Source organism: Artemia franciscana, chromosome 21 (genome assembly GCF_032884065.1).
Source record: "Artemia franciscana chromosome 21, ASM3288406v1, whole genome shotgun sequence".
Taxonomy (NCBI): domain Eukaryota; kingdom Metazoa; phylum Arthropoda; class Branchiopoda; order Anostraca; family Artemiidae; genus Artemia; species Artemia franciscana.
This window is the reverse complement of record NC_088883.1, coordinates 29,283,418-29,297,367: the sequence shown is the minus strand read 5'-3', so window position 1 is coordinate 29,297,367 and position 13,950 is coordinate 29,283,418. Positions and strand designations below refer to the sequence as shown.

The 13,950-nt window shown below is 34.8% G+C and overlaps 1 protein-coding gene and 1 long non-coding RNA gene across 2 annotated transcripts in view; one reads left to right on the top strand and one right to left on the bottom strand.

The window, feature by feature from the left end:
- The window catches only part of LOC136040815 (uncharacterized), a 100,653-nt gene extending 95,903 nt beyond the window's left edge, over nt 1–4,750 (top strand). The window contains exon 4 of the long non-coding RNA XR_010620888.1: nt 4,416–4,750. This is a non-coding gene — a long non-coding RNA (uncharacterized LOC136040815). The remainder of the gene's footprint in view (nt 1–4,415) is intronic.
- A 1,153-nt stretch (nt 4,751–5,903) lies between these two features.
- The window catches only part of LOC136040811 (pH-sensitive chloride channel 2-like), a 42,568-nt gene continuing 34,521 nt past the window's right edge, over nt 5,904–13,950 (bottom strand). Inside the window, exon 9 of the mRNA XM_065725145.1 lies at nt 5,904–6,358. Coding sequence (XP_065581217.1) covers nt 5,978–6,358 — 381 coding nt within the window. The 3' untranslated portion in view covers nt 5,904–5,977. The remainder of the gene's footprint in view (nt 6,359–13,950) is intronic.

Below are 13,950 nucleotides of genomic sequence, written 5' to 3'. Positions count from 1 at the left end.
GAGGTGAAATGTACCGAAATTTTACAATTTCACCCCTATTGGCAACAATGAGCACAACACGTGGGAAAATGGGAATATTTGGATATATCACATTTTTTGGTCTGTGGAACATTTTTCAGACGATTTGTGACACTTTTTGCTTCAGAGTATTGGCAACACTGGCTTAAATGTCTTTCATCCTAGTGGTTTTCGTCCGATTTTATTCCGGTTCGCTATTAATAAATTAAGGGGACTCTATTAAAAAAAAATAGATATTCTTTTGGGTTGATTAATAGTAATGTTTCTTCAACAACTTTACAATCAGTATAACCATTCATTAGTTGTAACTTAAAAAAAAATACTTATATTCTTCATTAATTAGCAAATGCCCGGTTATTATATTTTTTTTTTTAAACTAGATTAACTTTTTTTATTCCTTAGTTATAAATCATAAAAAACCTTAAATGTTAAAAATTTATAATTAAATATATTTCTTGTCGTTTGTAAATTTTTAATCATTAAAGTACTGTTTCAGTATAATGTAGATAGTACAAATACAGAACCTTAAAAAAGACATCATTAATTTAATGTTCTAATTGAGGGGATGCATGCTCCAAGCTAAAATAAATTAGTTTGTGCGATTATCCTTTTTTGAATTTCAGACGGGACTGAAGAGAATATAATTATTTTATTTATTCCGCAACTCAGACAGCTCTTCACACTCCGTTACAAAATGAAATAAGTTCTCGTTCAAATTTCCACACATTGGACAAAAACAGGAGCCAGACGCCAGACAAAACTTTCCCAAGAATTTCCCTCTCTCCAATAAATCCAAACTATCCCCTCTACCGAAAACAAATTCTTCAATTCCTCTATATTCAACCCAAATTTAAAATGAACCTCCTCCTCCCAAAAGTTTTTACCTTGGGAGTAAAATACTCCTATACTGACACGCTTTCACCCTTTAGGCCTTTTCCTTCATTCCACATCTCCAAAAGGCCACAAAGGATACAGCTCACCAAGTAAGCTGACTTAGGAAGCGGTTCTCTTGGTAGCCTAATTATTTTCTCCCAGAACTTCATCATTCTAACCAATCTAACACTCCTTAAGGTGAAAAGCCCCAAATCTCCTTTCAGTACCACTGAACTAAATTAATCCTTCAAGCCTAAAGTTCTCTTAAAATATCTTAGCTGAGCTACTTCTAGCTCAGGTGCCTTAGCAAAACCCCAAACCTCAGAACCCTAATTAGGTCATTAATTAGGTCAGCTAGCTGATCGAAGTTACTTCTCAAAGCATACTTATCAGCTTATTATCACTTAAAATTTAGTCTTCTAAATGTCTAGACACCCCCCTCAATGCACTAAACTGCATCAGCCAAAAAAACTGGAGATGCAAAAGCAAAAGAAAAAATGTGCAGCAGGACATAATCTCTGACAAGTTCAGGTGTAGTTGAGATTTTATATCACCCCAAAGCTATTACCTTCTTGGCATGTTATCACCAGATTTGAAATTGTTTGTAAAACACAACATCAGGTTTACAATAAAGTGGATGAAAAAAACAAACAAAAAACGAAACACATAAAAACACCGTCGATAGCACGCCTACACAATCAAATATAAAGTCAGGGAAGAGCTTACTTCAAGTTTTGGCAAAGAAAACGACGTAGGCTACACAGGATACTTTCTCTTTGAAGATATAATCCTCGGTGTTTTGTAAGGAAAAATTAAGGTTCGTCACACTTTAACGAATTAAATAAAAAAACAGTTTTTTCAACAAAAGTAAAGAGCAACATTAAAATTTAAAACGAACATAAAATATTACATATATGAGGGGGTTTGCCCCATAATCAACACCTCGTTCTTTACGCTAAACTTTGAATTTTTCGCACTAATCATAACAACCAAATAAAGAAATTCTCCTTTAACCTCTAACATCTAACATTATTCCTTCAAATTAAAATGAACCTAAGAATTAACAGCCCCTTTGCTTTCAAATACTTATACTACTGACTTCTTTGCGTTCAACTCTAAATCCTTCGTTTTTAAATAAATTTTTATTATATTTAATTGCTTCTGAAAATTATCTCTACTATCCACCACGAGAGCTTTGTCATCCGCGAATAACATATTATCTCTCATTATAACGCTAGAAAGCGTAGTTGGACCACACATTTTGCACAGGTGTTTCTCTCGAAAACATCTAGCAAATCGTCATCCATTTGTTGGGGCGCTCATGCTTCAAAGCCATATTTGACCACTGTCATCACTTTAGCTTTCAATATTCTTATTTTGGTTTGTAGAGTTATCTTCCTATTCTTCCAAACTTTTTTAAACTGTGAAAAAACACCCTGGGCCATGGCCATTCTATTTTTACCATCTTCACTACTCCTACTGTCTTTACCAATAATACTACCAAGGTACGTTTTAATCTAGGATATTTTGTAGAAACTTAAATTCTTGACCCCCTCCCCCCTCTATTCCAATCTTTTTCCTGAAAAAAGGGGTATTTCACTGTTACAATTTTTATCCGATTTTGAATATACTATTAAGTGAGTTTATTGAATATTTTTGTTTCAAAAACATTTTTGTGTCTCAAATGTCGTATCATAACATATTTCTATTAGAATATACAACCTAATTTGAATTCCGTTTGAATTTAAGTGGCGGCTTGAAGTCCGTCCCCGTTCTATAGTGCCCATAAATATGTCATTAGAAAAAAAGACAAGGAATTTGTCTCTTTTCGTGTAAGATTACATTACGCGAAGGCGTAATTCGCCAATTGAAACTATTTCTTGGTATATTTGAAAAAAACAGTATCATAAAAAAATATTTCGCAGTGTTGCCAGCGCTTTGAAGTAATTTTTTAAATTTCCCAAATATAATTGTTCCGCATTTGAATAATAAGGAAGCACCGTAAAACATCGAAGATCAAAATAAAACAGAACCACAATTGAAGAAAGTTAAAAGCTAACAATGCAGTGAAAATAACAGTTAAAATGAAGAATAAAAACTAAAAATAACAAAACCAATAATCCCAATTATAAAAAGGTCAGGCAATCAACTAAAATTCAACGACTAAACATGCGTTTTCATTAAGAAGCTAGAAAAGTGATTCTACCAACTGAAATTAAACAACAAAAAAACAAATTTTTCAGCGCAAAGTAAGGAGCAACATTATAACTTAAAACGAATAGAAATTATTACGTTTATTGGGGTGTTTACCCCTACTCTACACCTCACTCTTCGCGTTAAAATTTTTCGGCACTTCTAAAAAAGCTACGTATTGTTCTAATTAAACGACCCCTGTCTTTCAAGAGTTATTTTTAAAGCATTGAGGCAAAATTTAAACTTTAGCTTAAGGAGCAAGACGTTGAAGAGGGGGAAACCCCCTCATATACGTAAATTTATGTTTGTTTTAAGTTTTAATGTTGGTGCTTACTTTGAGCTGAAAAAACTTTTTTTTATTCAATTTCAATTCGTTTTTAAAGAACATCTGGCGGAAAAATCCTTTTCTCAACTAAAATATCCTCTATACAATTCTATTCTGGTGAAAATTTTCTCGGGACAATTACCCTTAATATGTCCACACGTAAAATCGTATCGGTAAAGAGAAAGCAACACATGACAAGAAACTCATAAGAATACTGGCGAATTCCCCCAGTATAAGATTTCCCCTGAAAAGTTCACCCCCTTGAGCCTTCCATCTCCTTGGTAAATTCTCCTCGTGCAAAATCTCCCACCAGAAAATTCGTACTCTTCACCCACCTGAAAATGCATACACACTTTCCATTCACAAGAACCATACGTAAACAATAGGCAAATTTTATAACTTAAAGACATATCCCCAGGGGCTGTGGGGGTCATATTATCTCCCAAAGACATAGTTGTTGTTCCTTATATGTAAGCTGATTAAAATAAATATTTCAAAATTTTGATCGGAGGATTCTGGGGAAAAAGTGTCGTGGGAAGGGGCCTAGTTGCCCTCCAATATTTGGTTACTTAGAAATAGCACTAGAACTTTTAATTTCCGTTTAGAATGAGCTAATCTAACTAATGAGTTGGAACGATGTCCTAATCCCACTGTGTTGATAAAATTGCCCCTGCAAAAAATTAACAAACAAGTAAACACGCATATTAGAACTTTTCTTCTGCCAAAAAAAATTTAAAAATTCCTCATTTTTCCAAAAGGAGCTTAAAACCTCTACAGTAGGGTTATCTAATACGGTGAATCAGATAATGTGATTTTCATTCAGATCTTATGACTGTTGTTCTTAAAAATTGATGTTAACCCCTTTTTTCGAAAATCAGTCAAATTTCCGCAGGCTCGTAACCTTTGATTTGTATAACAAAACTTAATGAAACTTACATATTTGAAATCAACATATTAATCCGATTCTTTTGATATAATTATTTTTATCAAAATTCTGTATTTTTAGTCTCGGTTACTTTTGAGCTGGATCGCTCCTTTCTTACAGTTCCTTGTCAGGAACTGATTGTTCATGCGAGGGGTGCATGCTGTAGTTACCAGCCGCAGCGAGCAGCCTGACCGAAAGGAGGTGAAGCGAATCATATAAAGTTTGAATTTGGAACGCGGTCCGGTCAAAGTTCAAAGCCGAAATTTTGAACACCCTTCAACGAGATTAAGAGCAGGCGAGAATTCGATTCGACAGTCTTTGACCTCTAGCCATTTTGTGTTAAATTTCATAAGACAAAATTATTGGAAGCGTCGTATGAAATAAAGTCAGTCTTTTTGATAAAATAAATGGTAAACTGGAATTTTTTGAATTTGTGTTTTTCCTTTGCTGATTTCTACATAGTTGGAATCTCAAAAATATGCTAAGCAGCATCGTAAGTGTCAGAACTGTCAGAGTTATATTTCTTACTTATGTAAATAGGGGGTTGAAGCCTCTGTCCATAGGTTTAAATATATTAAGTTTGACAATATGACTTTCTTGTAGATTTTATGGCCTTTGGGGGCACCACATTCTTCTCGAATATAGAATTGTTGGCAATTTCAATATGTAAATTCCTTTAACTTCTTTTACTACTCCTTTATGATTCAAATGTGCTCCATAATAAATCTTCTGATTCTATTTTCATAATACTAAAAATCATAACCAAATAATGCGCTAGAGAAAAAGTGGTATTCTTAGAAATAAATTATGCTTCGATGTTTGAACTCATTTTCAAAAATAGAATGAGCCTAGCCGGAATTGATTATTGTTTATAATTTTTAAATTAGCGAAGTAATTTAAACTTATTTAGAACAAGTGAAAATCTCTATTATCTTAGTTAGTTTTATAAATTGTCAAATCCTTTATTTCTGATCAAGTCAGCTGCCATAAAAAGTCACTCAGTTTACTATTACTTTTTTTACTCCTCCTCTTGAATAACAGGTGCTGAACAAAAATTTAAGTAGAGTTTTTGGTTACGCCTGTTCATAGTCACCTCAGTAATTCATGTAAGAATTGAAGCTTACTTTAGACTGGGGTATTTAAAGCACCAGAGACTATAATTACACAATAGTCTGCGACAGCCATTATTCCGCCCAATTTGAATTTTTCGCGATCATTCGCGATCATTCGCGATCATTCGCGATCAGGTTTCGCGATTATTGTGCCTGACTATGGAGAACGTTTATTTCCCGTTTTAGTAGCGTAAGCATAGGCTATGTGTTTTTCTCCATTTCATTGCTTCTTTGGGTCAGCCCTTGATTTGAAACATCTCGAACTCTAATTCTGGCCGCATTAGTGGTCGATAAACTTTAAATGATCAAAATCTTGACCTGAATCTGATCCTGACCTTTCATTTCAAAGACCGGAGCCATATTTAGCCTTTTTGTACCAAACCTAAATCAAAAAACTTTGTGTTGAATCATAATTTCATTTAGTAAGAATTCCTAAGCCAAAATCAAAGTCAAATCCTAAAATTGAAGCCAAATTTATTTCTGAGTGATCGCCATTACTCAAGCATTAAAATCTAAAAAATCATTTAAGGCTTATGTAAAACAGTATATAAAGTAAATAATGTTGATGGCCAAAAATGCAGTTGGATATAAAATCCTGCATTTTTTGTCAATATACTTCACAGCTTCTCTTTGTGCTAAAAGCCTTTTGGCTCGATGTCTTGACTTATTTGCGTGTGCGATCATCATCCTCTTATATCTATTGTCTTCCCTCGTAATCGTATCGCCGTTCTCTGATGCAAAATCATTATCATTGATTGTTGAGTCTGGAAAGCTACTTGTTGTTGCCGCAGAGAGCCGCCGCTCATCTTGATCTCTCATGACTTTTTGCAGCTTAGAATTTAAGTTTCTTGAAAAAGTAGAGTTGTTTTGTTCTTCCTCGTTTTCATCAATTGATTCAAGTGACACAGGGTTCTGAAAAAAAAACACAAAAAAAAACAATTAGCTATGTCTGTTAACTCTAGATAAACCCGTTCCAATATAGAAATTAAATAAATAAAACAATTCTTTTTACTATAGGTAAGGAGCGACATTAAAACTTAAAACGAACAGAAATCATTCCGTACATGAAAGCGGCTGTCCCCTCCTCAACGCCTCGCTCTTTTACACTAAAGTTTCTGTTTTCTGTTCGGAAAAGTTACGGAACAATTTCTGTTCGTTTTAAGTTTTAATGTCACTCCTTACTTGCAATAAAAAAAATTGTTTTTTTATTTAATTTCTGAACGTTTATTAATTAATGCATGTTTTGATTTTGGCTCACCACATATGAATAATTAAAAAGAAATTTGAATAATAATGTTTTTTGGCTCAATGGCTTTCTAATAGTTTTGATTGGACAATTTTGATAAAAAAGGAGTGGAGGAGGAGGCCGAGTTGCCCTCCAATTCTTAGTCACTTAAAAATGCAACTAGAACTATTTATTTTTTTACAAACGCTTTTATTAGTAAAAAATATACGTAACTTACGAATTAACTTACGTAACGAACTTCTATGTTATTATATATTTTTATTACGTATATGAGGGCGTTCGCCCCCTCGTCAATACCTCTGTCTTTACACTAAAGCTTGAATTTTCTCCCAATTCTTTAAGAATGACCCCTGAATCACATAGGCTGTAGAATAAATAGTTGAAATTACTAAAAGTACTTTAGCGTAAAGAGCAAGTTATTGTGGAGGATATGAACCCACTTATATACGCAATATTTTCTGCTCTCTTAAGTTTTATTGCTGCTCCTTACTTCCAGTTGAGAAAACGTTTTTTATTTATTTTCTCATTGTTTTTTTCAAATAATGCTAGAAAATCTTGCGCCACCTTCAAGGATATTTTCTTCCCTCGTGATAAATTCCTCTATGGAAAGATCCTCCTTAGTAGCCCCCTCCCCTTGACCTAACCCCCAATCCAACGCAAAACAGTACCTCTGAAAACGTCTGTACACTTCTCAATAACCATTACTATATTTAAACAATGATCGAAGTTTGTAAGTTGCAGCCCCTCCCCGTGAGACTGTGGGGGATTAAACCGTCCCCAAAGACATAGTTATTAGGCTTTTGACTATGCTGAACAAAAAGGCTATCTCAAAATTATGATCTGGTGACTTTGGGAACAAAGAGCATGGAAGAGGGCCTAGGTGCCCTCCCATTTTTCGGTCACTTAAAAAGGGCACTAGAAATTTTAATTTATTTTAGAATGAGCCCTATTGCGACATTTTAGGACCTTGCGGTCGATACGATCATCCCTGGGAAAAAAACAAACAAACAAATTAATAAACACGCATCCGTGATCCGTGTTCTTGCAAAAAATACAAAATTTTACTTGTTTGTAGATAGGAGCTTGAAAGTTCTACAGTAGGGTTTTCTGACACGCTGAATCTGATGGTGTAATATTTGTTAAGTATTATTCTATGCCTAATAATATTCTGTATATCCTAATGGATATTACAATAGTGTAATGCTTTTTATTCTATGCCGTATTTTATAAAATGATGCAAATTTTCTCAGGCTCGTAAATTATGATATGTAAGACTAAACTTGATGAAACTTATATATTTAACATCAACATTAAAATACGATTATTTTGATGTAACTTTTGTATCAAAATTTCGTTTTTTAGAGTTGCGGTTACTATTGAGCCGGGTCGCTCCTTACTACAGTTCGTTACCACGAACTGTTTTATAAAGATTTGTGTAAAGTCTAACAAGTACAGCTACCTCAGTCCATTCTCGGTATCCAAACACAGTGGTTAAGAAAAATTCGCCTATATGTCAAATTTGAAATTTTCAAGCAATTCGGTTAAGCAATTTGATGGGTTTCATTCAAAGGATAGATTAGCCATGCAATTTAAGCTGAGCTACTCTTCGATCCTATTTCTTTATTGCCCTAATAATCCTCCCTTTAAAAGGAATATAGCAGATGGTTTTTTGTTACTATTTCAGAAGCATGAAAATTTTTTTTACGATCTTTTAACATAACAGTGACGAGTTGCCTGTTATGTGTCATGGTAAAAAATTTTCTGACCAGAGTACGTCAAGCACCGGTGGTAAGTTCATATACGGAAATAATATAATTATTTGCATAAGCTCAAGTTTTTTGTAAAGAGGCACAAGACATAAGAATTTCCCGTCTCAGATTAAAAACTTTCCCCGTGAATAAGAAGAGAAGCTCCTTTCTTTTATACCCAATTTCAATTGCGTAGAAAGAAACGCGCGTAAGGCATAAAACAATTATCCCATAAAGCATAAAAGCGCAATTCTAATTTCAATAAGGCACGTTAGATTTGTATGTCCAACTACACGTCTTGGTTTCATCTTATCATCAAAGCATTTACTTGGTACTTGGAAATCGCTAACTCAATTGCGTGTTTCCAAGAGAATACAAAAGGAGGAAGGCTTGGAATTTCTTAGGTTGAAATAAGGAGCTTATTAGGGTTGCAGGATTTAACATTTTCTCCCTCCGACTAGAGTAAAAAAATCTTTAAATCCCTCCTAGCAACCACATTTAAATGGGGCAGTAACGTACACAAAGCTCGAGTACCAAACTTCAACCCCATACCAACGCAACAACAATAGATTCAGGCCCCCCCCCCCAAAAAAAAACAAAAAAACTATAACTTAAAAACAACAAATTATTTGGATTAATGGGATTCGTTTCTAAATTATTGAAAACATGGCCTTTTTTGATGGTTCCCGAATCAATAAAACTTTTTTTTTATTTTTTAATATGCCCTATCTACGTTGAATTTTCCCTTTCGCACTCTATGTGCCGTGACCATTTTAAAAGATAAAATCTACTAGCTTTGAATCGCTACAGTAAAAATTTGTGTTTAAATTAAAAATAAATCAACATAATTATCGAATTTCAGCTATTTAAGTAAAAAAAAAAATAATTTAGAGCACACAAAAAGGATCATCTTTAAATATATCAAAAATTTGATATTTTGACGGAAGTTTTACAGAACTTTTCTGTTCGTTTCTCCCTTTTAGAAGCTTTTTCTGTATTAGAGCCATAAATTTGAGCAATTATTTTAGCAGCAACTGGCCTATTCAGTGAAGAACAGGAAGGAGCTTTGATAATCTTTACAAGTCCATTAGTACTTGCTATTCGGCTGACTTTTTCATGATATTTTTTTTATAATAAAATTGGACTCAAGGTGGGTGTTTTTCAAGTAGTTAGAATTATTTTAAGATAATGATTTAGAATAAAAAAAATCAAATAGAAGCAGAAAACTTCGAATTATTTAGTTCTTGAGTTCTTTATTAAGTAAACTAATGGCAAGGAAATAATTTTGAGCGAATTTCAGGTAAATAGGGAAATTTGAGAGAAGGGAATACACAGTAAGTTATAAGGAGGAAGGGATATAATATTAGTAAAGGGACTCTGGGGCCAAAAAAATGTAATTTTTGAAAATGTAATACCTTTACTAGAAATTTGGAAGATATTCAATGTGCAATGTGTCCCTAAGAGCTGTAAGCCAGGTGGTACTTTCTAAATTTTTTTTCAAATTCACCCTGGCTTTAGCAATTAATTAAATATCTTTTTGCCCTTTATTTAGCTCGCTTTTAATATGTTCTTTTTAGCTAAGAGTTATAGACATCGGAGAAGGATTTGCTAATTACCTAAGCTTCTGAAAATACAAGCTGGTTGTGAGCAACTACTCTAACGGGACAGAAAATTTTTAACCGTCAAATAGGGGGGGGGGGGTTACGGGGAGGAAGAGTGCAGAGTATCGCACGCGTACCCACGGCTGTTGCTGATTGGTTCAGAACTTCTTGGATGATTTGTCTTGTACTTGATACTTTGCTTATTTTGGATCAGTTCATTTTCTGTTCTTAAAGAAGTCTCACCCTTTTGAAGGGCAAATATTTTATTGCCTAGGTTATATGTATTGGAAAGTTCATACAATCCTTTTATAGGAGGGGGATGCTCCCATGTTATTGATATATCTTCTAAGAGAGAAGATAACATGAAGTGTGGCTTTAAAGATTAGCTAAGTATTTCAGTGGAGATATGATTACCCTTTGGTAAGACTGGAAGGTTTTCTCTCCCTCCTCCCCCCAATCCAGCACAGAACGTTCGTATCTGAAATTACGGATAATTAAAGACGTCCAAAGGAGGTGTTCCTTTCTCCAACTTACAATACCTTCTATACATATAAATTCTTTAATTACATTTACTTCTATAACAGAGGAATAATTGTTGATAAAGAAGACATTGTTTGGGACTAGGTGTTTTATCTGTGTTGAAAATCTGGTATAGGTCTTTCGTGAAGGCATGACAAACCGGGAGAGTGTTCTATCATAATCATGTACATGATGATTATGAATCATGAATCACGATTATAATAGTGCTTGGCAGGCAAATAGCCCCCCCCCCAACTCCCTTTTTTCTCAAACACATCTGATACAAATTTTGACATAGCCATATTGTTAAAACAGTTAAAATATCACATAAAAAAAACTCCGGGGTCGAAACATCCCACTAGAGTCGGGTTGCAGGTGTTGTAAACTATGTACTGGCGGCATATAAGGTTCTTATTCAAGGAGTGGTCGTGTAAACTTCAGAGGAGGCTCATTCGTTTGAAAATTGAAAGTTCTAGTTCCTTTTTTAAGAGTTAAAAGTGATTGTAGGGTATTTCCTCTCCCCCAACCAATATACCATCTTCTCATAATACTTTCGATCAAAGTTTTGAGATAGTTTTTTGTTCAAGATTAAATTAAAAAAACTAATTTGTTTAACTGAAAGTAAGGAGCGACATTAAAACTTAAGACGAACAGAAATTACTCCGTGTATGGAAGGGGCTACTCCCTTCTCAATGTCCCGCTCTATACGCTAAAGTTTGACTCTTTCTCTCATTTCTAATTTATTAAACAGTAAAAAACTTTAGCGTAAAGAGCAGGGAGTTGAGAAGGGAACAGCCCCTTTCATACACGGAGTAATTTCTGTTCGTTTTAAGTTTTAATGTCACTCCTTACTTTCAGTTAAAAAAACTAGTTTTTTTATTTAATTTCTGAACGTTTTTGAATTAATGCATGTTTGATTTTGGCTCTCCGCACATAAATTATTTAAATGAAATTTGCGTATTAATTCTTTTTTTGGCTAAATGGCTTTCTCTTAATTTTGATCAGACGATTTTGAGAAATAAGGGGTGGGGAAGGAGGCATAGCTGCCCTCCAATTTTTCGGTTACTTAAAAAGGCAACTAGAACTTTTAATTTTTAACGAACGTTTTTTTAGTAAAAAATATACGTAACTTAAGAATTAACTTACGTAGCAAACTTATATATTGTTATATTTTTATTATGTATATGAGGGGGATTGTCCCCTTGTTAATACCTCGCTCTTTACACTAAAGCTTAAGTTTTGTCCCAGTTCTTCAAGAATGACCCCTGAATCAGAAAGGCCGTAGAATAAATAGTTGAGATTACTAAAGATACTTTCGCATAAAGAGCGAGGTATTTGTGCGTGATAATCTCTTTTCGTTTTAAGTTTTAATGCTGCTCCTTACTTTCAATTGTAAAACTTTTTCATGTTTATTTTTTCATTGTTTTTTATAGTAATGCTAGAAAATCCTGCGCCCTTTTCATTGAATTTCTTTTCTCCCATGACATATTCTTCCAAGGAAAGATCCTCCCACATAGCCCCCTCCCCTCAACCCCCCCCCCCCCAAAAAAAAAACCCTAAAAAATCCCACTGAAAACGTCTGTACACTTCCCAATAACCATTACTGTATGTAAACAATGGTCAAAGTTTGTAACTTGCAGCCGCTCCCCCGGGACTGTTGACTTTGGTTAAGAAATGAGCGTGGGAGGGGGCCAAGATGCCCACCAATTTTTTTTGGTCTCTTAAAAAGGACACTAGAACTTTTCATTTCCGTTATAAAGAGCCCTCTTGCGACATTCTAGGACCACTTGGTCCATGCAACGACCCCTGGGAAAAAAAACAAACAAAAACAAAAAAAACAAATAAACACGCACCCGTGATCTGTCTTGTTGCAAAAAAACACAAAATTCCACATTTCTGTATATAGGAGCTTGAAATTTTGCAATAGGGTTCTCTGATACACTGAATGCGATGGAGTTTTTTTCGTTAAGATTCCATGACTTTTAGGGGGTGTTTTCCCCTATTTTCCAAAATAAGGCAAATTTTCTCAGACTTGTAACTTTTAATGACAAAGACTAAATTTCATGAAATCTGTATATTTAAAATCAGCATGAAAATTTGATTCTTTTGATGTATCTTTTAGTATGAAAATTCCGTTTTTTAGAGTTTCGTTTACTATTGAGCCGGGTCGCTCCTTACGTTAGTTTGTTACCACGAACCGTTCGATAATCCAGTGATCAGATGACAAAAACTTCGTGGTCAAAATACCCCCCAGATCCCAGTTGAAGGGTTGTAACTTATGCTCCAAGGGCATTGTAAAGTTCTTATTGAAGAAGTGGTCGTATGAACTTTGGAAGGAGGGGCTCAAATGATTAGAAGTTGAAAGTTCTGGTTCCCCTTTTAAGATTCAAATGTGATCAGAGTGTAACTAACCTCCCCATGAACCCTGTTTTCTGCCAAAGCATCAGATCGAAATTTCATATAGTCATTTTGTTCAAATAGACCGAAGATAAAATAACAAAACTCTGGGATTAACACAGCCCCCCAGAGCCCACCCCCCCCCCCCAGGGTAACTGCTGTAAGTAATGCCAGGGCGTATATAAGGTTTTTATGAGAGGGGCGGTCTTATGATCTTTTGAGGTGGCTCATTTGATTGGGAATTGAAAGTTATAGTTCTCATTTTGAGAGTCAAAAGTGACAGGAGGGAATCTGGAGCCCTCCCCCACGCCCTTTTTCTCAGAATCCTTCCAAATCAATTTTTGAGATAGGAATTTTGTTATAACAAGTTCAAAAATCAGGTAACAAAAACCCAGGGCTTGACAAAACTCCCAAGAGACCGAGTACCAGTGTCGCAAGTTATGCCCTTGGGGCATATAAGGTTTTTATGCGAGGTTTTTTTTTTAAATATTTCAAAGATCAAAGAAGCCAGACCCCCATCCCCACTAACAAAACTTATTAAAGATATATAATTCCAAAGCTTAAGGGAGCTGACCGCTGGCCCTCCCTCCATGACCCGACCCCCTCCCCCCAAAAAATAAAATATAAAAATATTGACGAAATTTTATTCCAAAACTTATAGGAGCTAACCTCTGCCCTCCATGACTCGATCCCCTTCTCTCCCCCAAAACAACTTATCAATTATAAGCCGTTAGAGCCGATCCCTAGTCTTCCCTACATGGCTTGATTCCCCCCTCCCACACCAGCTTATTAACGGTATTTATTCCAAAAATCTTGGGAAATGACCCTTGGTCATCCCTCTATGCCTCCTCCCAAAAAAACAACAACAAACACATGAACGATATTTATTCAAAAATCATGGATTCTGACCACTGGCACTCCTCCATAGCCCGGCTCCATCCCAAAAAAGAACTTATTAACGATATTTTATTCCTAAAATCATGGCAGCTGACC